The sequence below is a fragment of the Adiantum capillus-veneris genome, chromosome 27, assembly GCF_014529385.1.
Source record: "Adiantum capillus-veneris isolate H3 chromosome 27, ASM1452938v2, whole genome shotgun sequence".
NCBI classification, from domain to species: domain Eukaryota; kingdom Viridiplantae; phylum Streptophyta; class Polypodiopsida; order Polypodiales; family Pteridaceae; genus Adiantum; species Adiantum capillus-veneris.
The window spans coordinates 97502720-97529829 of NC_140957.1; the positions used below are offsets into that span (position 1 = coordinate 97502720).

A 27110-nucleotide genomic window follows, 5' to 3' on the forward strand; every position below is an offset into this window, starting at 1 on the left:
GCGTCCCAGGCAGCCGAATCAATGTGAGTCCGCTCTCCAAGCTGACGGGGTGGATCAACCGAAGAATCAAGAACTACAGCATTCCAAATGAGAGGCTGGCGCTCAATCTCGTCACGACATGAGGGAGGTGAGCGTATGATAGCCCGTCGCATGGAAACCCAAATCTGAAGGAGTCATCGGATAAAGGGGAAGAGGGAGGTGGTGGACAAGGGGGCATCAGTAAAGAGAAAACGATACCCTGTCTGCCAAGTATGACCATCTCTAGAGCCGAGTCGTGGAGTCACTGCGCAAAGACCGGCCTGAAGAACCATCTTCGAAGGTTCTTGTTCGGGAAAAAGACCCCGAACAATAAGCTTGGTAAGAAGGGTGCGGCTCTATAACTCTGGATCAATAATGGCAAGGCCTCCCTCTGACCTAGGACGAATGATCGTGGGCCAGAGGACTTGAGCACGGGTATTAATAGTCCCGTCTGTGTCACTACATAAAAAGTTCCGCACTAGGCGGCGGAGCGGAGCCATCACATCAGAATGTAACATCCAACAAGAAGCCCTATACCATACTGTAGCCAGAATGACCTAGTTGGCGACCAATGCATGGCCAGCCCAACGACAGATAACGTGAAGACCAATGGCATAGCTTCCTACGAATAGACTGTAGCACGGGTGCAAATTGCTGCTGTGAGGTAACATCTAATCCAACCTGAAAGCCCAGCTATTTGCATGTCTGACCCGGTCGCAGCCATGTGAAACCATCAGCTACCCCCCAAGTAGGTATCTCATCACTGCCAACCAGTAACCCATAGAATTTATGCCAGTTAATGCGTGCTGTCACAAAAATACGGAAGCGAAAACTGACTGTTAAATGCAATTTATATACTCAAGAGACTTTGGAGAGAAAGAGAGAAAGCTTGACACATCATTGGGGACCAGAAGATGGGCTGGTCCCCCCCCCATAAAGAGAATATCTTTATTACTAAGGGAGAATTCTTTACAAGCACAGGAACGGGGCCAAAGCCCGTCCTCTATTCTTTCTTGTCCTCCTTCTTCTTCTGACTGAGAGAGTAGAAGAACTGCTCTCCTGACTACTAAGAGGATCTTTCCTCTTCTGTGAGATTTTGTGAAGCTCTCGTAGATGAGAGTCTATCTTCCACAAAACTCATCGGAAGCTCTCAAAAACGAGAGTCTATCTTCCGCTAACTATGTCTCTTCGGACATGATCATTCCTGCAGTCAACCCACGAAGGAAACATGCAAAACACACGCACACACGCTTGCTGTAATTTTCTGCACATAACCAGAAATTGTTACCTGAGCGCGTTCCAATGCCGAAACGGAGGTCCTTTTCGCGACGGAAATGCTCCAAACTTTGTGCGTGTGTGTATAGTAGGTAGAGAGGAATAGTTTCCTACTAAAGCTTTGCTGAAATTCACCCTAATACAAGTGATTAGGGGCTGAAAACAAAGAATTTGCAGCAGCTAGTAGAGAGAGAAAAAGAGTTTTCTACTACTTTACGCGATGAAACTTCTCCCACAGCTGCCTATGACCATGAGAGGCCTTGTTCTAGGTGATGGGTGCACTGCGTAGAGGACGTTCAACTTATGGGGGGTAGTGCACTGCCAACCTGGCAAGAGGGGGAGGGGCTGCTCTCTTATAGCCTCCCAGAAGAGGGGGCGCTAGCATGAAGAGAGAGAGAGAGAGAGAGAGAGAGAGAGAGAGATTGCATGGGAAAGTATGCCAAGTGGCACACTTACTTTAAAATTTAAAAACCATTCAAACTTTTGACTTTAAAAATCCTATGCTAGTTAATGAAATGTGCAATTAAGTGCACAACTGCACACATAGATGCAACCAATTACATTGTTAGCTGCTCCCCAGCGCAATGCCGTACCGACACTGCTCTGGCATTACCTGTTCGCACTTGTCCGGCCATTTGGTCCAGCGCAAATCATTTAAGAATACTTTAACTAACTTATCCTAAGGCCGTAAAATAATCAGGCCTTAGGGTTATTATTCTAAGGACCCCATCTCATTCCTGTGCTTGCACTAGCGCGCGTAATTTTTTGAGCCTGAAATCTGAGGCTACTATCTACCCCTTCATTGAAGACCCGATTTCCCAATCGCTAGGGCTTCAGGGTATTTTCTGCTAGGGTCTCCCTGAGGTGCACTGGCCCAAACTTGGGCGCACCTAAGGTCCCAGAACTGCTAAATCTATTCTGATGTGCACATAACTAATTAGATAATTCTTTTCTCGTAAATAAATTAATTATTTACAAAGTCTGACTTAGTTACATCCTCTTGGTTCTAAACAGTTGACCTCAACTATAGAGCGTCAACATAACTGTGCAAGATGTCTGGGTAGTCCTTAAGATCGGACTCAATCATCCACTTTGCATCTAAAGGAGTGTAATTCTTGAACTTCACTAAGTACTTTCGATGTAGACTCCCCGACTTGAGTTGTCTCTCCGAGTGGTGGATTATATGTTCAGGTTGAAGGATTTCCTCAGTCTCTTCGACTTCTGGAGGATCTTCGTGTACTGGCACCACTGGAGGAGGTCTAACATATGGTCGGAGGAGACTGACATGAAAAGCATTATGGATGCGCCAGTGAGAAGGCAAATCCAATCTGAAAGTCACGTCATTGACTTTATCTGTAATTTTGAAAGGGCCGTAAAATCTATGGGAAAGTTTGAAAACTTTCCCTTTGCCGACCCGCTTTTTCAATCTAGCTTTCTCAAACCGAAGCAGGACATATTGTCCTTTTTCAAGATTGAGATTCCTTCTGTGCTTATCTGCTTTTCTCTTCTGTTGCTCTTGAGTACGAAGAATCGCTTGCTTTACTTGTTGATGGGCAATATCAATATTGCGCACAAATTCATCTGCGGCGAAGATGTTTTCTTTGGTCACCATAATAGGAAGTAAGAGTGGCTTCCCATAAATAATTTCGAAGGGAGCTTTACCAGTTGAGGAATGTATGGTATTATTATACGCAAACTCAACGATTGGTAAGTACTGTTCCCATTCGGATTGTCGTTCCGAAACATAGCACTTGAGGAGATCTAAACAGTGGCATTAGCGATTTCGCTTTGGCCATCTATTTGAGGATGATAAGCTGATGAAAATTTAAGCTTAGTTCCCAAGTTTTCAAACAATGCCTGCCAAAATAGACTAGTCATGCGGGGATCTCTATCGCTGACAATAGTCTTTGGCAATCCATGGTGTTTAAAAATTTGAGCTAGAAATATTCTAGCCATGTGATCATCTTTGATCGTCTTCTTTATTGGAAGAAAATGTGCTTGCTTACTGAATTTGTCTACTATAGTCCAGATTGCATCATTTCCATTCTTGGATCGAGGAAGATCCGTAATAAAATCCATGGCAATACTTTCCCATGGCGTGTTAGGCACAGGGAGCGGCTGAAGCTTGCCATAAACTTTATGTCTGTCATATTTTACTTTTTGGCAGACTAAACACTCTTATACATGTTTTTCAATGTCCGCACGGAGTGTTGGCCAAAAGAAATACCTTTCGAGGGCACTAGTGGTGGAAGCAATTCCCCGATGCTCGGCATAAGGAGAATTATGTGCTTCATCCATCACCTTCTGTCGTAAGGGCTGAGCTATGCATATTGCTTGTTGACGATAGAGTGTATTATCCCTGATGGAATAAGGTGGCTTTGAGTGACCAGCTTGAAGATCTGCCCAAATTGTGGCGAAGTCTGGATCTTGAGGATACATCTCGCTGGGAGATTCTAGTTCCTCATGATAAATTGTTGTTAGTGCATTGATCTTTGGACGCCTGGAGAGAGCATCTGCAACTGCATTCTTCGTTCCAGAAGTATATAAAATCTGAAAATGGAACATTGAAAGAAAGTTGGCCCATCTCATCTGCTTTTCTGATAACTTTCTCTATGTGAGAAAGTAGCGAAGACTTTGATGATCTGTCTTGATAATAAAATCAGCTCCTAATAGATAGTGTTTCCAAATGGAAAGAGCATGAATTACTGCCATTAGCTCTTTCTTATATATGGAGACATGCAACTCTGCATCTTTAAGGCGCCGACTTTCATAGGCTATCGCGTGACCCTCTTGGTTCAAAACTGCTCCTACACAATCTCCAATGCATCGCAGTATATCTCGAAAGGTTTGCGAAGATCAGGGACGGTGAGAACAGGTCCGTGACTGAGTAGATACTTAAGCTTTTCGAAAGCTTGTTTTTGTCCAAACCCCCAATGGAATGGAATCCGCTTCTTTGTCAGGTCATGGAGGGGACCTGCTATCGCGGCAAAAGCTCGAATGAAACGCCGATAATAGGAACAGAGGCCAAGGAAACTTCGTACATCATGTACTGTAGTTGGCGTAGGCCATTCTACAACTACTTGAATCTTATCAGGATCCATTCTCACCTGATTGTGAGATACTATATGGCCCAAATAGTGGATTTCTTTTAGAAAGAACTCACTCTTCTTAGCATTCACAAATAATTTGTGTTTGCGTAATTCTTCAAACACTAAGGCGAGATGCTTATAGTGTTCGTCTTCCGTCTCTGAGAAGATTAAGACGTCATTAAAGAAAACGCCTGTGAAGCTTCTATATGAGTGGAAGATTCTATCCATCATTCTGTTGAATGTGGCTGGTGCATTAGTGAGTCCAAAAGGCATCACTAAGAATTCATACAACCCGAAGGTTGTTCTAAATGAAGTCTTATGCACATCCTGAGGAGCTATGCGGATTTGATGATAACCGCTCTTCAAGTCTATACGACTAAAAACACTTGCCCCTTGTAACTTGTCAAGAATGTCGTCAATCCGAGGGATTGGAAATCGATTCTTGATTGTGATCTTGTTTAGAGATCTATAATCTATGCACATACGGAATGTGCCATCCTTTTTCTGTACTAGCAAGACAGGTGAACAATATGGAGAAGTACTGAGCCTTATTAAGCCCTTCTCCAAAAGTTCATTAACCTGCTTGAGAATTTCCTCTTGCTACATTAGACTAACTCGATAAGGGGGCTGATTTGGAGGAGAACTTCCTGGGATCAAATCAATTGTATGATCCTCAGGTCGCGAAGGTGGGAGTTCATTTGGAAGTTCATCTGCAAAGCAATCTTTATAACTTTCTAATAACTTGAGTCTTTTTTGCTCTAAAGAGGAAGAAAGTTGTGAAACACACACATCACTCTCTCTTGCAAAAATCAAGTACGCTGAAACACACTTTTTCATTTCTTTCTTGATGGCAATGTGATTGGCGATAGGAATACGCCAATCACCTGCATCTGCAAGTACAAGATACTCCTTTCCTTTATGAGCAAAGGATAAGGTTTTCTGAACATAGTCCGGAATGGGATGCATCTTGTAGTGCCAAGGCATTCCCAAGATAACATCGCATCCTTCAAGTGAAGCTAGTAAGAAAGACTCTTGATCTTTGTAGTCGTCGACCTTTAGATTCAACTTCCCTATGATTGGAGTAGAGTTTGAATTCTGCCCTTTGAAAGCGGATTGTGCTTGAATAGAAACTCCAAAACGGTTGGGCTGCAAGTTCAGGTCATCAGCTAGCTTGGTAGAGATGAAGTTGTCTGTACTGCCAGGGTCAAACAAAATGAGAGCCCGTTGGTTGTTGATGCTACCCCATGCTTTAAGAAGAGCTCTTTCTTTTCCATCCTTGGTTGTATTTCCCTGTACATCTGGGACTGCATTGGAAGAGGGTGGTTGTGGAGGTTTGGTAGGACAGTCACCCTTCATATGACCAACTTGTCCACACTTGAAGCATCTTCCTTCACTAATGTAAGTTCGCAACTCAGCAGGAGAGAGATATCTCCCTTTCTTGGGCTGATTTGGCTTTTCTTCTGCTTCAGAGGCGGTTCTTTTCTTCTTTTGAGAAAAAGAAGTAGAGGTAGGCTGCTCATGGAGAGCCTTCTGCTTGGCATGGTAAGTGCTTTGCTCCATCTTCCTGGGAGTACCCTTATCATGTATTCCATTAACTATGCGGGCTGATTCCATAAGTATCTGCAAGTTACCTCGAGGGTAAAGCTTCATAGCCTTTTGCAAGGCTTCATGCAATCCTGCTTCAAACTTGCGCATCTTTTCCGAATTGTCAATCTTCTTGAATGGAGTTACTTTCAAGAGAACATCCCAAAACCTATCCACATAGCGTGGAACAGTTTCGTTCTCCGACTATGAAAGTCGATCCCATTCTTTCTTTACCTCTTCCTCATAGTCTGGAGGAAGGAACTGTGCGTAGAACTCATTCTTGAAAGCATTCCAATCTTGGGGTTTGCGATCTTCCAGGATAAGGGTTAACCACAAACTGCTGGCGGTGCCTTTCAGGTACATACTGACATGGCGAAGCTTGGATCTTTCTTTAAAATTCCCATCAGAAAATGCAACTTCGAATTGGCGGATGAAATCCAAGCTTTGTCATTATCACGCCGCCCATTGTAGGTGTCGAATTTCACATCTTTGTATCCCGACTTGAATGTTTTCTGCCTGTGGTGCTTCTTCTTATGATGCTCCTTCTTTCTCTGCTTAGACTCCTTATGGACAGGAGTCTTTTCCCTTGAATGCAATTCTTGCTGCGACGGATCTTCCAGGAACATGTCTTCCGGAGCAACTATGTCATCCAGGTACTTCATGAAAGAGATATAAAGGGAATCAGGGAGATCCTGCTCTTGAACCTTTGGGTTAAACCGCACATGACGTTCTGGAGGTTTCCTGTGTCTCTCGTGCATGCGGGAGGTTCCAATCAAAGGATCTTTCCTTGGTTCTGGCGCCTTTGGATTCTGCGGGATTTCTCCCGACCCCATTAGCATTTTCTCCTTCCCTTTCTCAAGAGTATGGAGAATCTTTTGGACTTATGGATGGGAGAGAGCTTTTTGCAACTCTTCCAACTGCTGTTGAAGGAGAGAGAATATCTCGCGTCCTCCCATTTCTGCAGTCTGCCAAGAGTCGCCAATCCCTTAAGGAAGAGAGAGATGACCTTGCTCTGATACCACTGTCACAAAAATACGGAAGCGAAAACTGACTGTTAAATGCAATTTATATACTCAAGAGACTTTGGAGAGAAAGAGAGAAATCTTGACACTTCATTGGGGACCAGAAGATAGGTTGGTCCCCCCCCCCCATAAAGAGAATATCTTTATTACTAAGGGAGAATTCTTTAAAAGCACAGGAACGGGGCCAAAGCCCGTCCTCTATTCTTTCTTGTCCTCCTTCTTCTTCTGACTGAGAGAGTAGAAGAACTGCTCTCCTGACTACTAACAGGATCTTTCCTCTTCTGTGAGATTTTGGGAAGCTCTCGTAGATGACACTCTATCTTCCACAAAACTCATCGGAAGCTCTCAAAAACGAGAGTCTATCTTCCGCTAACTATGTCTCTTCGGACGTGATCATTCCTGCAGTCAACCCACGAAGGAAACATGCAAAACACACGCACACACGCTTGCTGTAATTTTCTGCACATAACCAAAAATTGTTACCTGAGCGCGTTCCAATGCCGAAACGGAGGTCCTTTTCGCGACGGAAATGCTCCAAACTTTGTGCGTGTGTGTATAGTAGGTAAAGAGGAATAGTTTCCTACTAAAGATTTGCTGAAATTCACCCTAATACAAGTGATTAGGGGCTGAAAACAGAGAATTTGCAGCAGCTAGTAGAGAGATAAAAAGAGTTTTCTACTACTTTACGCGATGAAACTTCTCCCACAGCTGCCTATGACCATGAGAGGCCTTGTTCTAGGTGATGGGTGCACAGAGGCTCCACATACACCACAAGGTGCTGCTCTCAAGCTTCAATGGAGAGCTTCACTACGTAGAGGACGTTCAACTTAGGGGGGGTAGTGCACTGCCAACCTGGCAAGAGGGGGAGGGGCTGCTCTCCTATAGCCTCCCACAAGAGGGGGCGCTAGCATGAAGAGAGAGAGAGAGAGAGAGAGAGAGAGATTGCATGGGAAAGTGTGCCCAGTGGCACACTTACTTTAAAATTTAAAAACCATTCAAACTTTTGACTTTAAAAATCCTATGCTAGTTAATGAAATGTGCAATTAAGTGCACAACAACTCACATAGATGCAACCAATTAAATTGTTAGCTGCTCCCCAGCGCAATGCTGTACCGACACTGCTCTGGCATTACCTGTTCGCACTTGTCCGGCCATTTGGTCCAACGCAAATCATTTAAGAATACTTTAACTAACTTATCCTAAGGCCGTAAAATAATCAGGCCTTAGGGTTATTATTCTAAGGACCCCATCTCATTCATGTGCTTGCACTAGCGCACGTAATTTTCTGAGCCTGAAATCTGAGGCTACTATCTACCCCTTCATTGAACACCCGATTTCCCAATCGCTAGGGCTTCAGGGTATTTTCTGTTAGGGTCTCCCTGAGGTGCACTGGCCCAAACTTGGGCGCACCTGAGGTCCCAGAACTGCTAAATCTATTCTGATGTGCACACAATAGATAATTCTTTTCTCGTAAATAAATTAATTATTTACAAAGTCCGACTTAGTTACACGTGCACCACTGGCAATGCAAAAATCCTCTAGGGCCTCCCGCATGGCATCAAGAGCAGCTAGCAAATAGTGTACATGAGCATAGTATCATCAGCAAACTCCTGATCGATAAGGTCTAGAGCTGTAGGTACTGTAGCGCGGATAATGTGTCGTGCTCTCTACAGTGTGGGTGCCCCTCAGTGCAATGTGCGTGACAATCTCACTCAACAAATGGAAACTCTCTCAAACAAATGAAACACCGAAACAATGGATAACAACAGAGACACAGCAGCGGACCAGAACATATGGACTCGACTAGCTCACGGAACCATGTACAGACTCAGGCGTGGCAGCACACTCAGCTCCAGCCCAGGACTCACAGGTACAAATGGGGTGTCGAGGCTCAGATGTGCAGGGATGGTGAAGCAGTGCTCTGTGTAAGACTCTCTCTAGACGACTAAGTGCAAGATAAGATAGAACTGCCCAAAACGACTACTGATATGTACAACCATAAGAGCCACCAACGGCCCATAAATGTCCAGCCAGCTAAGTCTATCTCCAAACTGAGTGGTGGTGGTGACCTGGCCACGATGTCCACCAGACCACCGTAGGTACCCTGCCACATGTCACTCCCAGCCCAAAGGGTCCGTCCAGTGTGAACCAGACCAACTGTAGCTAACTATCCAACTGCCTGTCCTGTGAAGTGACACTGTAGCAGGCTACAGGTTGCCCGCCACAAGACTGGTCACCGTCTCGGTGAGCCAAAACTGAATGAAACTGCAAAAGTAACTATATGTACAATGAAAGATGAGGTAAGAGCACAGTCCTGTCACCCAAGGGAAAGTGTCGTCCCCACTACTGCTCCAGAAGTATCCGGATCGGGAGGAGCCATCAGATCAATAGTGTAACTATGCGGTTGCTGTACTGTGCTTTGCATAACCTGGTTTCCTGTGGTTGTAGCAGCCATCTGCTGCACAGCGGATGGGAGCACCTGCCCTAAAGTGAACTCTGGACGACTAGTAACGCAACCATGGCGGTGTGCACCAGCAGCACCGTCACAGCAAGGAACACTCTGGCTCTGCATGTGTGGCATCTGGACCTGAGACCCCTGCTGAGTGAAGTACTGGACCTGGGACTGTGGGTAGTGTGCCATGAACTGCTGAGAGAGCTGAGAGGGACCTGCTGGGTAGTGTCCCATGAACTGCTGAGAGGGTTGAGAGGGACCTGCTGGCGCTGCAAGGGTAGCTGGATTCTGGACCTGTATCCCTGGCCTAGTCCATCCATATCCCACAGGAGCCTGGGTAGGCCTGTTATCATACATAATTATTTCTTGAAATCCGTGCACCTGTGCTTTTAGGTCATCAATAATCCTCGACTTTATCTTCAATGCCTGTTGTAGTGCAAAAATCGTTGCATCTCGATCTGCGATGGCACTCTCGGCAACTCGCAGAGTGATGTTGGTGGGTTGCAGCTAGCTGCTCCACGCCTAGCTCGATGGTGGCAATAGCAGCTGTGGAGTCCTGAAGCAACTTCTCTGAAAGCTGAAACAGAGAAGTGGAGTCGGTCCTACCTGAAGATCCCTCAGATGGATGTGATGCTAGAGGACGCACATGTGGCGCTGCCGGCGAGCTAGAAGTAGGTGTAGTTGGTGGCACAGCCGGGGAGCTAGAAGTAGGGACACTTGGTGTAGTAGGTGCCTCGGAGATTGTTGTTGTAGGTGGAGTGAGTGATATGTTGACCGGTGTATGAGTGAAGATGGGAGAAGAAGGAAGAGGATCCTGTAGGGGTGAAGTGACCATCCTGTCCTGAGGAGCGGCAGTAGACACTGGTGCCGGCACAGCAGAACCAGGTGTAGAAGTAGACGTATGACGCTGAAGATGTACCCTAGTCTGCTGGCTCTCAGAAACTGGCAAGGAGAGTAGAGACTTCACTGTATCCTTCATCACTTTCGCCTTGATCTTCTTTTTCTTGGTGACTGTGGGGTCAACCTGCATGCTCACGGTTTTCCTTTTCCCTTTCGAGGTTCCCTGTTTCTCATCCACTTCATTTATGTTAATAGGTATGTTTATGATCCATGCCAAGAGAGGTGCCGCAAAACATCTAAAAGTTAACTGCACAGACTGCACTTGGGCCCGAAATCTTTTAGCCCTAGACTGCAAAGAGCTGAAGAGAATTTGGTGGAATCCACATGGAATAGTGTGGATTAAACAGTATAGCCCGTCGCAGTGGGAGAATGTAGTGAGAATATATGTTTGAACCTTGTCTTCTTTGGCATCCCGAGCCAGAAAGTAATACCTGAAGATTGCGAGAAGCCGTCTGTTTCGCTCATAATTTGGGTGATCCGAGCTCAATAGCTCTTGACATGCTTGAATTGTCGCATCCTTGGACAACAAAGAGAAAGTGCGAGTAGTAGACTTCACAGCTGGAAAGTTGGTCATACCCATGGCATGGCCAAGCCTTGTAGCTGTTAGCTTGTGACCCCGGACCTTTGGAAAGTTTTTCAACAATTGATGTATCAATTCTGTTGGAATAGTATCAGGCAAATTTGCATCAGCCAATGCTGTGAGGCCCAGAGTCTGTAGCTGAGCAGTCGAAAGTACCTCACTGAGAGATGGTCGAGGTTGCTGCATATGAAAATGTAACGAAAATGCTGTGCGATTTTTTGAAGAAGCAGGCCTCTTGATTTCATGAGTGATGATTTGCTGCTTTTCTTTTTTCTGAGCCACCTTTGAGTGCTCCTCCTGATCACTGGAAGCATGGCATCGAAGATGTAGCTTCTAACCACTGCAGTAGGTCTTCATCGGACCCATCAGGACGGACCGGCTGCTCCAAGTCAGGGTTGGACTCTACTGACAAAGAGCTATGCTGAAAGACTGGATCCATGCCACCTTCGAGACGAATTTGTTGCATTGGAGAGCCAGGGGTATGTACACCATCAACGATGACGCCGGATAGCTGCTGTCCAAGAATAGATACAGTGAGGCGAGGACTTTTATAATCGGTGAGTGGAGTAGTTGGATAGGAAATCAAGTAAGACTCTGAGGGCTGTACATGGAGGTGCCCGCCACTAGGCCCAGCCCCCGGGTACAGAGACTGAATGACTGACAGGGTGTCACTTCTAAGTGTTGCGTCAAGCTTTAGCATGTCGTATAGTGACACCTGTAGAAAAGTATTTTTCAAGATGGCTTCTGCTGTGGGCTTGGCGCCTTGGAACTGGGCTCCTTTTGGAACCTTAATCTGTTCCAAGTCAGCCACTGCTTCTAAGAAGGCTCCATCAATGTCAGATAACAAGGAAGTTGGTTTGCTCTGAGCAATTGGGAAGGACTTTTCCTTTGGGTCAGGTAGACCAGATTGAGGAAGTGGAGACTGGCGAGGTGGACCTGTGGGTAGACTGAGACCAAGAGCTGCTCTTTGTGCCCGAGTAAGGACACCAGCAGGCTCCTCCACTTGCAGAGGCTTAACCACATGAGTAGCAGGTGAAGGTTGAGGCACGGTGTTCACAGTAATCAAATTTATCTTCGGAAAGGTGAATTCGGGCTAGTTCTGAGTCGAGCCTGAAGACGTGGATGCCCTTTGCTTGGGACAATCCTTACTGTAGTGATCCTTCGAATCAGGGCAATGACGACAAGGAGGGGACCCCTCGGGTAAAGGACACTTGCTCTGATAATGCCCATATTCTCCGCATCTGTAGCAGAGTATGGGCGGATTGGAAGGACGAAACGGGGGACGAGGTGGTTGCTGCATGGAGTTGGAGGCTGAGGTGTAGAAACTTTGGGGAACTGAGGGAGTACTGGCATGATAAAATCTGTGGGGTGCAAAGTTGTTGTGCATACCTTGCTGCATAGGGGGTGTTGTCAGCAGAGGAGGCAACTAGTTTTGATGGCCGTAGGGTGAGACCATGTTGGATGCAGGCGCTAGCCCTTGTTGGAGAGAAGGACCAAGATTTTGTTGTATTTGTCGCAATCCCTTGAGGTAGTAACAATCCTTATCCTCATGTCCAGATTTTTCACAGAAGTGGCAGTAAACCCGAAGGGGGCATTCCTGTGGCGGGTGCCCTGGAGAGCAGCATGAGCTACACCAAACCATAGCCTTAGTCTCTTGCTGACACTTGAGCTCTTCTAACTCGCGCTTAATCTGTTCCAATGCCTCATTATGTGTAGGCTTCTCTTGTCTAAGAGAGAAGGACCTCTCCTCTTGAAGAGCTCGTTGTAGCTTTAGGGCTTCCAGTTCCCTGCATAAAGAAGTTAAAGGATCAGTAGGACTACCTTCAGAACACAAAGGGAGTATCTATTTGAGGAGAGTTGTTGAAGAGCTTCCTAGCCCCCTCTATTCTAGTAGCAGCTGCGATGAACTCGTCGAGAGTGGCGTCGGGTCGGAGACTCTCTCGGAGTTTTTGGCCACCAGTGACTTAGTTTTAGTCATAAGCTCCGCAAAAGTCTCCTCAGGCTTGAGCACCATGTTGGCCAACTCATCCAACACCTTCTCCTAGTAGTCACCCGACCTGAAGGCTGCACAGAACTGCTGTCTTAAGGCTGCCCAAGTTGCAAAATGGTTCTCTGCAAATTGGCTGTACCATTTATCTGCTAGGCCATCCAAGGTGGATGGAAATAGTACCAAGGAAGCATCTTCTCTGTTCAGCCCACGTCCCCTACAGAGAGATACAAATCTTCTTGCATGGTCGTCAGCATCTTCTGAAGAAAGCCCTTTGAAGGTAGGGAACTTGATGTTCACCTTGGCCAAAACACTAGCTAGTGGCTCCATGATTCTTTGCTGAGTCTGTTGCACAATAGCTTGCTGTAGCAGAATAGGAGAGAGCGTTTCTAGAGAAGGTGATCGGGAAGATGGGGAATCTGGAGAAGGTGATAGGGAAGATGGGGAACTTGATGAAGAAATGGGTGATGTGATATGTGGAGGTATAGGTGATGAGGTTGAAGGGTTTCTACAAGGTGTCAAAGGTCGTCTTCTGTGATAGTACTTCAGAGGGCTCAGTAGTGGGCTTTGACGCTCAACTGACCTCCTTGTATGTGTCATGCAGTGACCACCAGTTCAACCAAGTTTGGGCAAGAAACTTGTGAGAGGTCTAGACTCCACCAAACCAACCAGGTAAATGACTAGACTCGGCTGGACCAAGGACGAGACCAGGGACGAGGAGGACTAGACCAGGGTCGAGGAGGTCTAGACCAGGGACGAGGAGGACTAGACCAGGGTCGAGGAGGTCTAGACCAGGGACGAGGATAAGTTGGACCAGGGCGAGAAAGGACTAGACCAACGACTAATGGACCAGGTGAGAGGGGAACATTGCAAAGCAAGGTCGGCGAAGAAGGCAGGCGAAGCTAGATCAACCTAACCAGCTTCAAGATTTGCACCTCACAGAGTGAGATTTCAGTTGAGGTCCCACCGTGATCGCCAAAATGAGAGCACCTGTAGCACGGATAATGTGTCGTGCTCTCTACAGTGTGGGTGCCCCTCAGTGCAATGTGCGTGACAATCTCACTCAACAAATGGAAACTCTCTCAAACAAATGAAACACCGAAACAATGGATAACAACAGAGACACAGCAGTGGACCAGAACATATGGACTCGACTAGCTCACGGAACCATGTACAGACTCAGGCGTGGCAGCACACTCAGCTCCAGCCCAGGACTCACAGGTACAAATGGGGTGTCGAGGCTCAGATGTGCAGGGATGGTGAAGCAGTGCTCTGTGTAAGACTCTCTCTAGACGACTAAGTGCAAGATAAGATAGAACTGCCCAAAACGACTACTGATATGTACAACCATAAGAGCCACCAACGGCCCATAAATGTCCAGCCGGCTAAGTCTATCTCCAAACTGAGTGGTGGTGGTGACCCGGCCACGATGTCCACCAGACCACCGTAGGTACCCTGCCACGTGTCACTCCCAGCCCAAAGGGTCCGTCATGTGTGAACCAGACCAACTGTAGCTAACTGTCCAACTGCCTGTCCTGTGAAGTGACACTGTAGCAGGCTACAGGTACTGGCATGGTCAAGCCACAAAATGCATGACTCTGAGCACGAAGAAAGTCGGACATAGTCTCTCCTACAAACAGATACAGATATACTACTAGAGGACATCCCTGACGGACAGATCGAGAAAGCTCAAAACTCGACTGACTCGACCACCAATAGTAATAGCACTGCTGGTAGTCCTCAAGAGAGCGGAAATGCCTGAGATCCATCTCGAAGGGAAACCCATCCTGGCTAACGTTCCTTCGAGAAAGTCTCACTCAACACGATCATAGGCTTTCTCGAAGTCAAGGATGAAAAAAGCGAGAGGCTCAGAAAATGATCTGGCCCACTCCACTACCTCATAGAAAGTGAAGTTATTATCCAGGATGCATCGATCCATGACAAAGCCTGTCTGAGAAGTATGAATAATATCGGGTAAGAACCGCCGCAAGCGATGGCTGATCATCAACGCTAATATCTTATAGACCGAAAGGAGTAGGGTAATAGATCTCCACTGTCGGAGCTGAGTGGTGTCACCCCCCTTCGGAATAAGAGATATGAGACCTGAACAAAGATTTGGATGCATATATCCTGATGCAAAGATGTCCTGACAACCGCGAAGCAGTGGTATATGCAATACATCCCAATATGTCAAAAAGAAAGCTCTAGTGAGGCCATCCTCTCCTGGACCGGAGGATGGATCAAGACTCTCTATAGCAACATGGAGCTCTGTAAGTGTGAAGGGTGCCAACAAGATCTCTGCCATAGTGTCTGTACAACGGTGTAGCGTGTGATGCGAGATCTGCTCACGTGCATGTAAAACCTCAGTAGTGCATACATCAGCAGTCTCAAAATAATCTGCAGTCATATCAAGTATAACATCAGGATGCATATGTAGTGTCTCCTGAGCATCGCACAGAGTCCGAAGGGTGGTGCCAGGAGGGCGCTCTTTATGCGCAGCAAAGAAGTCTTTATTCATCCGATCAGCTTTAGCTATCCAATGAGATACTGAAGCATGATGAGAGAACTCAGACCTAGCCTTCTGTACGCGACGAATCTCCTCTGTGAGCTTTATCTGTCTACCAGAAAGATAAGCATCCTGAGGCCACTCCTCTAGTAACCGTTGAGTGGAACCAAGAGGGATGTGAAGATCAGACTCGCGTACCCTCAACTGACGATGAATAATAGCGGTCTGAGCACGGCAGTAAATACTAGACTGAGTAATGCAATGAGCAAGAAACTCTCCAGGGGGTCCACAATAAGAAGCATCCGTGGACCATAAGTCATGAATCTGCTGCTACAATACCGGAGTGGTGAGAACACTGTCAGGGATGCGGCAACCTTTCCTCTGTGCAGAGGATCTAGTGAAGGAGATAAACAATGAGATGGGTAAATGATCTGAGAGGCTGGTCCCTCTCCATATAGTAGTGAATCCGCCTAGAGCTGCTACCGAAGGGCCAATGTAAAAACGATCAAGACGCTCTAATAATCTCCCCTGCTGTCTCTGAAACCCCCAAGAGTAATGAAGTGTAGCAGGATGGTGACCAAAAGAGGGTATATGCCAGGCGTCAATGCCCTGAATAGCTAGAAGAAATCGATCCCAAGCTGCCTGCTCATCGGGAGAGATGGATGATAGAATTGAAGGTGTGGTGGCTCGCCAATCAGAATCGCTCTCAATGTTGTTGAAGTCGCCTCCAACAACCCAAGAGTCTCCAGCAGGTAGAACAGCAGACAAAGAGGACCAAAACGTAGCCCTCTCCCGAGGAGTAGTGGGTGCGTAGATCGACATAAAACCAATGATAGATTCCTAAATCCGAATAGAAACATAAACTGCTCTGCCAGCGCGACAAGGGTGCCATGCTGCTGAACTGAGGCCAAGTAACGTGGTCCCACTGAGATGCATACACTGCAACTCTGTCCATGAAGGCCCAGAGCAGGCTCCCAAAAAGTGCGGGCGCCCGAGGGCATGAGATTGCCAAAGGGAGTGGCAATCTTATGCTAACGTACTAGCAATATATCCACAGTGCCCACTACATGAGAGTGTAAATCATAGTTACCTGGAACACGGAACGGGAACGGCGACGGGATCCCCGTGGAACGGGGGAACGGCTAGGGGTCCGGAACAGGAACGGCGCGGAACGGGAGGTATAAAAAACACCCAAATAGTGCATTTTTTAGCTCCTTGTGTTTAAATACAAGGAGTATTAGAGTGCTTTGACTCTAATACTCACAAAAAACTAAGTTTGAAGACCATTCAACCTTGCTATGACTAGATGATGAGAGAGAGAGAGAGGGAGAGACTCGAGAGAGTTTGAGGGAGAGGGAGAGATTTGAGAGAGTGGGAGGGAGAGGAAGAGAGCTTGAAGGCTTGAAGCCTTGAGCCTTGAGAGAGTGAGTCTTGAGACGGAGAGATCTTGAGAGTGTGAGAGGGAAAGAGCTTGAGCCTTGAGGATTAGCTTGTGGAGAGAAAGGGGGAGGGGGGTGTATTTTACGAGTCCTTGAGGCCTTGCACACTTCAAAAAGAAGCCCAAACATTTACTTCAATTTTTTCAATTTTTGCCAAATTTGTTTGTAGGTTGGCCATTCCAGGGGTGTTCCAGAACGTTCCGGGGGCGTTCCGGAATGGCCGTTCCGGTTTGCACTGGCCACCCGGAACGTCAGACGTTCCGGGACGTTTCGGAATGTTCGGGAAGGAAACTGTCCCCCGGAACGCCGGAACGGGGGCTAGGGGGCGTTCCCTGGTAACTCTGGTGTAAATCTTTGCGAAGTAAAAGCTTACGGGAACCTTTTACCCGAGAAGTCTGTAAACCATTAGCATTCCAAGAAACTACATGTAAATCCACAGACTGCATGAAAGAGTATGAATAGCATCTGACTAACTGCGCATCTTCTTGGAGGCAGCTGGGCCATCCAAGGGGTGGGCTTCAGGCGGTAGGAAAGCTACCCGACAGCCCTCTCTAAGATATGGTGTCTCATTGCACCAACTGCGGACCTCAGTTGTTTACATTGCATTACCAATGCTGCAGCTTTGACACCCCAAATGAGCATACACATAGGAAGCACCACATCTGAGGATACCGAATGACCATAGGCAGTGAATAGCAAGCATAAACATCACTCCACTCCATAGCACCAATACATGAAGGGTAGTGAGGAGACAAAAAATCAGCAGGGGAAGGAGACAACCATGAATGAATCTGAGCCATAGTCTATGAGTGCACAAAATGTAGAACCCGATCCTCGGACCGTTCCTGACCAGCGTGGAATGGAAGGAAAAAGGAATGGGTAGGCTGAGAGCAACTCCCTACTAAAGAGGAAACACAACCAATCTTGTGACGCAGAAGATAGAGTTGCACCCGCAATGGTCCTTCCGAGTCACCGCACATCTCAGCCCGATGAGTGCCCCAGGAAAGAGGGCAACAGCTGAGAAAACTGCGTGAGACGTATGTATGAGCTGTTGAGGGAGGAGGAGGACCAAGAGGCGGAGGGGGGAGAGTGGGGGCGAGAGGAAGAGGAGGAGGAGGGAGAGGAAGGAGCGGTGGATGATCCATCTGCATAGGAACAAGGACCTCGGGAAGAGGGGAAGGAGCGGGTGGAGGAACTACAGGTGAAGGAGGAGTTGCTAGCAGAGGCAAGTGGTCCTGTCGCGAAGAAGAAGAATGGTGAGGAGCTGCAGGGGGTAAGGGGGTGGTGGAAACCTGAGAGGGAGCTGGAGAGGTAACACTGGGAGCTGGCTACGCTGCTGGTTGCTGACGAGAACGAAAGGAATGATTACAACCCACTGTCTGCCATGCTACCACAGTGTGAGCTGAAGCGGAGGGAGGAACAGGAGGGGCTGGAGCTCGAGGAGCGCCTGTAGACTGCTTAGGTGCTGGAGTAGTAGATGGGTGAGAAGGAGGAACCGGCTGTTGGCGCTGACCACGTGGCTGAGCATGGCTGCCACGGGCCGGCTGTTGCTACCACCGATGTCGTGGCTGGGTGGGGCAATCTCGCGCCAAGTGTCCCATCTCGTGACAGCGCAAGCACTGTCCTAGGCGGCCAGTGACTACCATCCGGAGAGAGTAGTCTCGATCGCGTACAGCCACACTAACTGTATCTGGTAATGAAGTATCCCCAAACACCAAGACCTGAATGCGAGGTGGGCCAGACGAGAAGATGCAGGATCCTGGAACTACCGTGCCAAAATGAGCAGCAATCATCTGGAGGAGATGATCATCGATAAAATAGAGAGGCATATCCGGGAAGGAGAGTGTTAGAGGGAATCTGGGAATAAGGTGTCGACTGTCAAACTCTTCGGTGGAAAATTCAAGATACCACCTTGTCAAGTATAACATCCTGCGATCAGAGAGTATCGGAGAGCGAGCCAGGAGAGCTGAGGCGGTGGCGGGATCTGAAAGACGTACCATGAATATGCCTCTGCCAAGGAGTGTAAGCTCCGAGATCCGTCCCTGAGTAGTGCCCAATGCAGTCTGACACCAATCACGTATAGAAGATCGGGGTGGAGACTGTCCAATCATCCGGACAACTAAGGCATGCTGAGCCAAGTGTTGTATTTTGGAGTCAATGCGTGACAATAGGTCACCAGTGCAGTCCACGCGACAGGCAAGTGGTGATGGAGCGCCGTGAGGAGCACTCGAGACCGGCATAGCCGCCATGAAGAATGGGCAAGACTGGCAAATGCTAAAAAACAAGACCCAAAGTGTAGCTTGGACTGACAATGGAAAGATGGAGGCCGAGGTTGAAGGGCAGGACGGAGACACGTCGAGGAAGATGGAGTAATTGCAAGGTGCTGAGAAAACAGGGCAGGGGGACTGGCTGCTTCAGCAAGGAATACTCCAAAGAAGGAAGAAAGAGGTGGCGGAGCAAACTGTCCGAGAAGGAAGTAGCTCTACGCGAACTGAAGGCAGCTCTCTGCCTTTGATGACATAGCGGGCTGCTCCTCCCCTCCCTCTGCACGAAGTGAAGACCTCTTTGCGCACGACCTGAAGGCAACAGGCAGATTCGCGCAGGCAGCAGGTTTCGCGCAGGCAACAGGATTCGCGCAAGGCAGTGAGTTTCGCACAGGCAGCAGTTAGGGTTCGTGCAGGCAGCAGTTAGGGTTCGCGCTCTCTTTCTCTCTCTCTTTTATATATATATATATATATATATATAATTTTATTATTATTATTTTAATCCCCTCTTGCACATGCCAACAAAACAAACTAAGTTACCAAATGAAAAGGAGGTATGTTATGTATGCATGTAGTTTACACTGCATGTCGACACTAACGTGTCTAATTCTCTATGTCAGCCTTTCTTGTATACAACATGCCCAATTCTCATTATTTCACCAAATCACCTCGAGAAAGTAACAAGAATCAAATAAGAACATAATCTACAATGATCTCTTCAAGAATGTAGCCTCTACAGAAAAAACATTATGCAGGTGAATGAAAAAATTATCTTTCTACAATGATACCTTCAAGAATGCAGCCTCTAAAGAGAGAGAATCGTTAACACTGAATCGAAGAAAATCACTTTTTCCAACAACTTCTGATAGAGGAGTCGAGGCTGCTACCGCTGCACCAAAGGACATATCAATCTGTCAGAAGTAAATCTATCTAAAATGCAGTGTCAAACTACATACTTAGCACATACGATGTCTCAATTAACAATTAGCACACAACAGTAGCATGGCATACATTTGTCAACATAAGCATGTGCAGAGCGATTAGTATGTCTTGGACTGTTTGAAAATTCCGCCGCAATTACACAAGCGCTACTTCTCTAATCTTAGCATACAAGGACCAATAGCTATGTCAAGAGAGGTAGAGGCTTTATGGGCTACTGTCGTCTGAACCTCCAAGGAAGCCATCTTTGCGCTTAACTTTCAGCAGCAGGGTCACATGAAAAGCCCTCCTTGTCTCTCCCCATGCCACTTGTTACACCATACTTGTCATCCCCTCCCATATTCCCTTTAATGTGCCACATTTGTTGAAAGAGCCTACAGCCTTCAGTTTAGGGCTGCCCACCTATGAGTGGACACCTCTCAAGTGGGCAGCCCTAAATGGCTCTCTCTCCATGCCACCTATTACTCCACACTAACCATCCCCTCCCATGTTCCCTTTAAGGTGCCCAATTTGTTGAAAGAGCCTACGGCCGTCAGTTTAGGGCTGCCCATTTATGAGGTGGCAAGCAACCCACATAACGTATGCAAAATACTATGGATGTGTTGCACGCAATTCCTTGTTGTTGGCGAGATTATGGACAGGGCATATTCCAAAGTTCATTGTCTTCAAGAATCTTGGACGTGATGTGTTTACAGTTAATGAATGGGAATTCTTAGACGTAGTGTGGTCTACAGTTCAAAGTTCTATGAGGCAAGTGGTGTTCAAGATGGCATCTTCATTAGGTGACAAGTTGGCGGTTGCAAATCCGACGGTGTATCCAGTGGTAGACATACTATTGGGGTGTCCATGGTAGCTTCTCTTCAACTTGGTCTTCCTACATATGTCCACTATAAGTTGTAGAGGGGGTGAATGTCCGGTGATCCTTTTTTTTTTTTGTCATTTTAGGCATTTTACGTGAGAATTGGGTCAGGCAATTCAATTGAGGGGTATATAAGGAATTGAGTTGAAGGGTATATAAGGATTCCCAGTCCCAGTGTAATAATCATCTATTCATTGCCAAGTGCGTAGGTTTGGAGCCCCCCCCCCCCCCCCCCCCCCCCCCCCCCCCCCCCCTCTCTCTCTCTCTCTCTTCAGAATCAGCGATGGAAACCACGATTAGTTCGTCACCAATATGCAAGCTCCCCCGAAGGTAACGAAGGCAACGTTCATGGTCACAAACCAACAGAAAACGCAGGGGGAAAAAGAGATGAAGGAATAGAAAACGGAGACGGAAGGTGGAAGGAGAAGGAAAATGTGGCAAGCAATAGAAAAAGAAGAAAGAGGACCTTCACACAGAAATCCAAGCACTAAAGGCGGACTCACAAGCACTTAAAGAGGAGGTTTCCCTCAAGCAAGAGCTTGCTGAGACTAGAGCAAGCAATGGACTTGAAAAAGGAGAAATCCAACCTTCGATGATAGACGATGTCACAAACTGCTCACGTGTCAAGTCATTGAAGAACGGAGCCAACCTTCAGATCCCGGTTGAAGGGCTTAAACCCTAAGTGAAGAAGCAGAAGCAGCATAAGATATTTTACCAACTTGCAAAGTCTTGCAAGTTGGTAATTTTTAAAGAGAAGTTCCCGCCAACTTATGGGACCCCGTCCGATGGGGCCCAAGTGACATAAAGGCATTAAAATAAAGCTGGACCCAACGCGCGCACACACACAGGCTAATTTGAAAACTCATGACCTAGCAATTGTTGTATGAATTTTTGAATTTTACGCTGACTGCTGACGTAGCAGATTGTACCAAATTCCGCGTTTTATGCTGGCTAATGACGTGGCAGGGCTGTACAGATTTTTGCTTTTGCGCTGGCAATTTTTGGGCATCTGCTTTTGGAGCCAATTGCTTTTGAGTTTATAGCTTTTCATGTTACTGCTTTTCAAGGCCAAGGGTCTTTAAATATGTGCAGAGGGCTCATTCTCTGGCATGCTTCAGTGTGAAGGTGTAGGGATTGGAATATCGGCATTGTACTGAGTTCAAATAATATAAAGAAATACCGAAAGGGGCGCCAAGGTTTGGGGTCAATGCTCTCTGGGGTGGAGCTTCGCCACTCCCCGTGTCGTTTATCTCTTTCCATTCAATTGTTATTTTAAGTGCTAAAAGTCTCTTCAGTCTGTTCTTTTCCGTTGGCACGTGGTGCACGTCTTGTGATAGAGGAACTCAAAGTCATCAAGGAACGGGTACGGAAGATCAAGGAAGAAAAGCAACATGAGGCGCAAAAGTCCTCGTGGATGGATGTGATCACGAAGACAGAGAAGAAGGTGGATGAAGCCGAGAAATGGATAGAAGCGCCAAGAAAGGGAAAGGGAAAGAAACAACAACCCCACTCCCACAATCATCAACACGACCTTAGAAGAAGAGCAGAGGAGGAAGACTCTAATAGAGCTTTACATGTACGAGTAATCAACCTAAAAGATCATGATGATGTGGAGGGGGAAGTCAAGGAACTTCTCTTCATGATGGGTGGTGAGGCTACTCACACAAAGGCATGGAGTGTCACAAACTGGTGACATGGCATGCCCGGACACACTCACACAGATTGGCAGCAATGACACGTGGCAACTGTACGACAATCCCGGAATTTCCGACGTAGAACCCGTTGCACTGTTGACGTGGCATCTGTACGAAAATCCCGCTTTTTGCGCTGACCTGCTGACGTGGCAAAGCGTATGGAGCTGCTGATTTTGCGTTGGCTGATTTTTACCAAATCTTTTGGGCCAGTTGCTTTATTTTTACAAGCTTTTAAAGTTGTCAGTTTTTGGGGCTCTGCTTTTGGGCATCCCTTGCAACCAATAAATAATTGGGCAGGGCCTCACTTCTCAAAGCATCTAGATGCAGAGTCTGAGAGTGAGCACCCTCCCACTCTCTTGTACTTTGAACATAGATTAATACAAAATGAAATACCAAAAGGGGTGCCAATCTTTGGGGCCAATATCTCTAGGCACGGAACTACGCCGGGCCGTGTCAACTCAAGTGTGAATTGTGAACTGTTTTGAAGTGAATCTCTGCTATGTCGCAGTAGAATCTTGACTTGGAGTGTCCGAGTTTGTTACATGGAGGGTGGGGAAGAATAGAGAAGGAAATGGGGAGACTTCAAAAGAGAGAGCATTGATCATTCATTTCCCCTCCATGGAAGCGAAGGACTTCTTGAAGAGGCGTCCTACACTAAAGAGAACGGGGATATTTCTTGGGGAATGACCTCACACTCACAGCTTGCCCATATGAACAAAGTTATGCCCAAGATAAGGAAAGGTCGAGAGAGAGTGAAATTGGCTTTCTATAGAGATGGAAGAGTAATTATTATGGAGCGACGCTCCGCATGATGGCACGAGACCTATGGGACCACATTGAAAGTTGCTACTTGGAATTGTAATGGATCTCTACACCTTGATGTAGGTGCTTCTGAGGATAGTTTCACTCGGAGGGACATCATCTTCTACTCTGAGACACATCAGGCCCCTGGGCAGTCCATGCCACACTCAGGAGGACTGGCACATTTATTTAGAGAGGAGTTGCAACGGTGAGACTGAGGGTAGAGACAGGTAGATACCTCTACATTACTATTTGTTATTTTCCTCTTAGTATGTATGTGTATGCATCACCTAGAGGACAGTCCCCCTTTCTATTTAGGATAATGACATATGGGAGTTAAAGACATTAATATAAAGTTGGACCCACACACACCGGCTAATTTGCGAGTCAATGACTTGGCAGCTGCTGTAGGATTTCCGGATTTGCGAAACGTGCACGTCTCCAGACTTCTCCCATCCCCACCCTCCCAGTGCAGGGTTTTCTGAAGGCATGGACGCTTTGATTTTTCAAGAATGTGATGATGTCAAGTTGATCATTCAACAAACCCAATTACTCGTCGTTTTGTAGTCTCTAAACTTGCAGGATGTGATATCATTTTGGGTATTAAGTGGTTTCGCATATTCAAACCCATTATTGATTGGGAGAAGCTCACGTGTCACGTGACACATCCAACCCTGTGTCCGTGGACAAGCTACACCATGATTAGGGTTCAGTCAGTCCAGTCAAGTCTAGATTTAGAAGTGATCTGGCACTTTTGTGAGTCTATTCGTAGACCAGTTATTTAGTGTAGATGCATATCCTCTGGTTACACATAGCATGATCATCAGCATTCCCATCAGATTCCATCAGAATCAGTTAGGGGAATTTTCCAGTGCATTTAGCCTATTTTCCTTATTTTTGACATTTTTCACTTATTATTTTTAAGTGAATTTCCAACAAAAGTAGGTAGGGCAATTTTGCTAAGTTAATATATAAGCAAACCCAAGTTAGCACTTTCTGGCAGAAGAGGCAGAAGGAGCACATGCTCAACAGGCACCTTCTCAGCAAGAACCCATCCACCTAGCGTTTTTGGACAACCTTAGCACCTAGGATCCTTGGCGTTTTCCACAACAGTGCATAGCCACAGATACCCTGGCGTTTTCAGCCCTTGCATCATCGCCATCAGCAGGCAGCCCTAGCGTTTCCTATTTTCAGCCAAGAGTCGCAGAAGGCCAGCGTTTTTACTAACGCACAACCATCAGATCAGCGTTTTTGGTTTCAGCCTGTTTTGCAGCAGAAGACTCAGTGTTTTCAGCATGCATAGGAGGTAGCAGATTCAGCCCCATTGGTTGCAGAAGATCCCCCATTTTCAGCCATAAAAACACAGCCAAAACAGTCATTTTCAGCCACCAAAACAGTCCCCCGAAATTCAGCAGATAGAAGACCACAGATTTCAGCCCTAAAGTCGTCATCGGCATAGTCCTCGATTGCATCGTCATTGTACCACTTTGTGCAATCAATAGTAGACCACTCACGCCGACGAGAGTGGGGCCTTCGGAGGAGGGTTTTTACAACGTCTCTGGTGTCGTATCTCTCCTCTCTCTCTATCTCTCAGTCTCATACACTTGCACGCACAGTGTCAATTCACTTTGTTTGTGATCATAGCATTCTCTCATTAAGGACGGAAGGCTCTACCTTCCATAAGAACAAAAGGAACCTTGAGCACAGTTCGAAGCACTCATCTTGAGCAAAGCGCAAACAATCATTTCGCTGCACCTAACATTGGTATCAGAGCTTTGGCAGTGTTCTGTATCACTCAAGGAAAGAACCACAGAATTTTTTTTTGTTTGTTGAGGTCGCACGAACCCCAGTTCGCTTGGGCGTGGCGATTCCTAATCGGGTTTTGTTGAAGAGTGGCAGGAATCCCAAGAAAGAAGGGCTTGTCCAGCCTCCCCTTGTGTCTCTTTTCACTCATTGAGAGCGGACCGTGCACTTAGCGGCCGGCCAATCGGGAAAAAGCAACCTTGGTATGAGCGCAAGGCCGCCAAGGGGTGCGCCCGCAGAAAAGAGTAGAACTTGGGTGAAGAGAAGATCCTTCTCAAACGCGATTTGCAGGCGAAAGAAAACCTCAAGAACCTCAAGATCCTCAAGAACCCAAGAACCAAGACCCTCAAGAACCCAAGTTCCTCGTGAACTTAAGAACCAAAGATCATAGTGCATGGTCGTCACCCGAAGCGGAATGGATACTTCGCATACAGGTGATGAGCATGAGAGAGACGGCAAAGATTTTTCCCCACCAGGAGACTTTTTCAACCCTCCCCCTTCGCCATCTACGCCACGAGTTCTACTAACTCTATGGAGATGATGGTCAAGTCAATGTTGGACGTGATGGCACAACAACAAAAAACGAATCGAGTTGCGTTGGCACAACTCGCAAGCAAAGCAGAACAACAAGAAGCTAAGGACCGCGAGTGCGACAAAATAAACGCAAGATTTGCCACACAACAAGAAGAAAATCGCCTTGCTTTAGAACGCAAACGCAACGCACGAAAAGAAAGGAAAGAACTAAGAAAGGAGGAAGCGGCAGCACGAAGCGCGGTCTTGGAGACCGAGCGTGAAGCTCAAAGAGAACTACGAACTCAAGAATTGGTTCAACAGGTACTTGCCTCAAAAACCGAACCACCCAAAGATTGTGGTAGTTCCGCAAGCCACGATGCGGATTCCAACCATCCAGTCACAGAGAAGTTGACTTTCAGTAAGTATGACGGTAAGATGGATGCTACGGTTATTCATTCTTGGTTGCATCAATTTAATGCTTATTTTGCCACAACTAACAAGACAGGAAATAGCAAAGTTTTTGACAGTAGCTATGTACCTTACCGGTGATGCCATCAATTGAGACCTCGCATGGCAAGAGGCACAGCTAGCCGCGCGCCTAGAGGAAGCCGACGGATTCACGTCCATTTCCTTTAATTGGGCGGATTTCCAAGACAAGCTCAAGGCGCGGTTTATGCCACCTCAGTACCTTGCACGATTGAAGGACGATCGGTGCTCTCTCAAGCAAAATGGTATGCCAGTTATGTCTTTTTCTAATCGTGTTTTGCAGCTAGATACTCAATTACAGAAATCGGATGATGAGCGCAAAGAGGCTTTTCTCTATGGATTGGACGAGTATATCAAGTACGATGTCGAGGTACTCCATCCAATCGATCTCAGCAAGGCGGTAGCGATTGCTCTCGCACAAGAGATGAAGCACAACAAGGGAAAGCCTAAGGAGAACAAGACTTCCACAAGTACCTCGCAGACTTCTCAGACCCTCAGAACGGTAAGAACGGTAAGACTGGTAAGAATGGTAACTCTTCTAACCAATCTTCCAACAGTCTCTTAGAAAAGAATTCTTCCAATGAATCTAAGGGTAAGGCTAACACAATTGCTAAACCTAAGCTTACTCCAGATGAAAAGGTGCACAAGGAATTGTAGGAGGATGCATCACCTCAAAAGGGCAAAGCACTTATTCTAAGGAAGGTCGTTGTTTTCATTGTCACATTAAGGGTCACATAAAAAGAACATGTCCTAAGCTTGAATCGAATGAATCTAAAGAATCCACAGAACCACTTCCTCTGTCAATGCAGTTAATGATAACACGAGTGTGCCCCAAGTTTCTCATGACCCTCCCATTGATGATTCTCTCATTAAATGTTATGGTCGTACGTCGGGGCACC

The 27110-nt window shown here is 46.8% G+C and overlaps 1 protein-coding gene across 3 annotated transcripts in view; it reads right to left on the reverse strand.

Moving 5' to 3' along the window:
* Window positions 1-27110, reverse strand: part of SGR2 (shoot gravitropism 2 (SGR2)) — a 181435-nt gene that overhangs the window by 111734 nt on the left and 42591 nt on the right. For all 3 annotated transcript variants that reach the window (XM_086502623.1, XM_086502622.1, XM_086502621.1), the window contains one exon: window positions 19905-20005. In XM_086502623.1, coding sequence (XP_086358749.1) covers window positions 19905-20005 — 101 coding nt within the window. The remainder of the gene's footprint in view (window positions 1-19904; window positions 20006-27110) is intronic.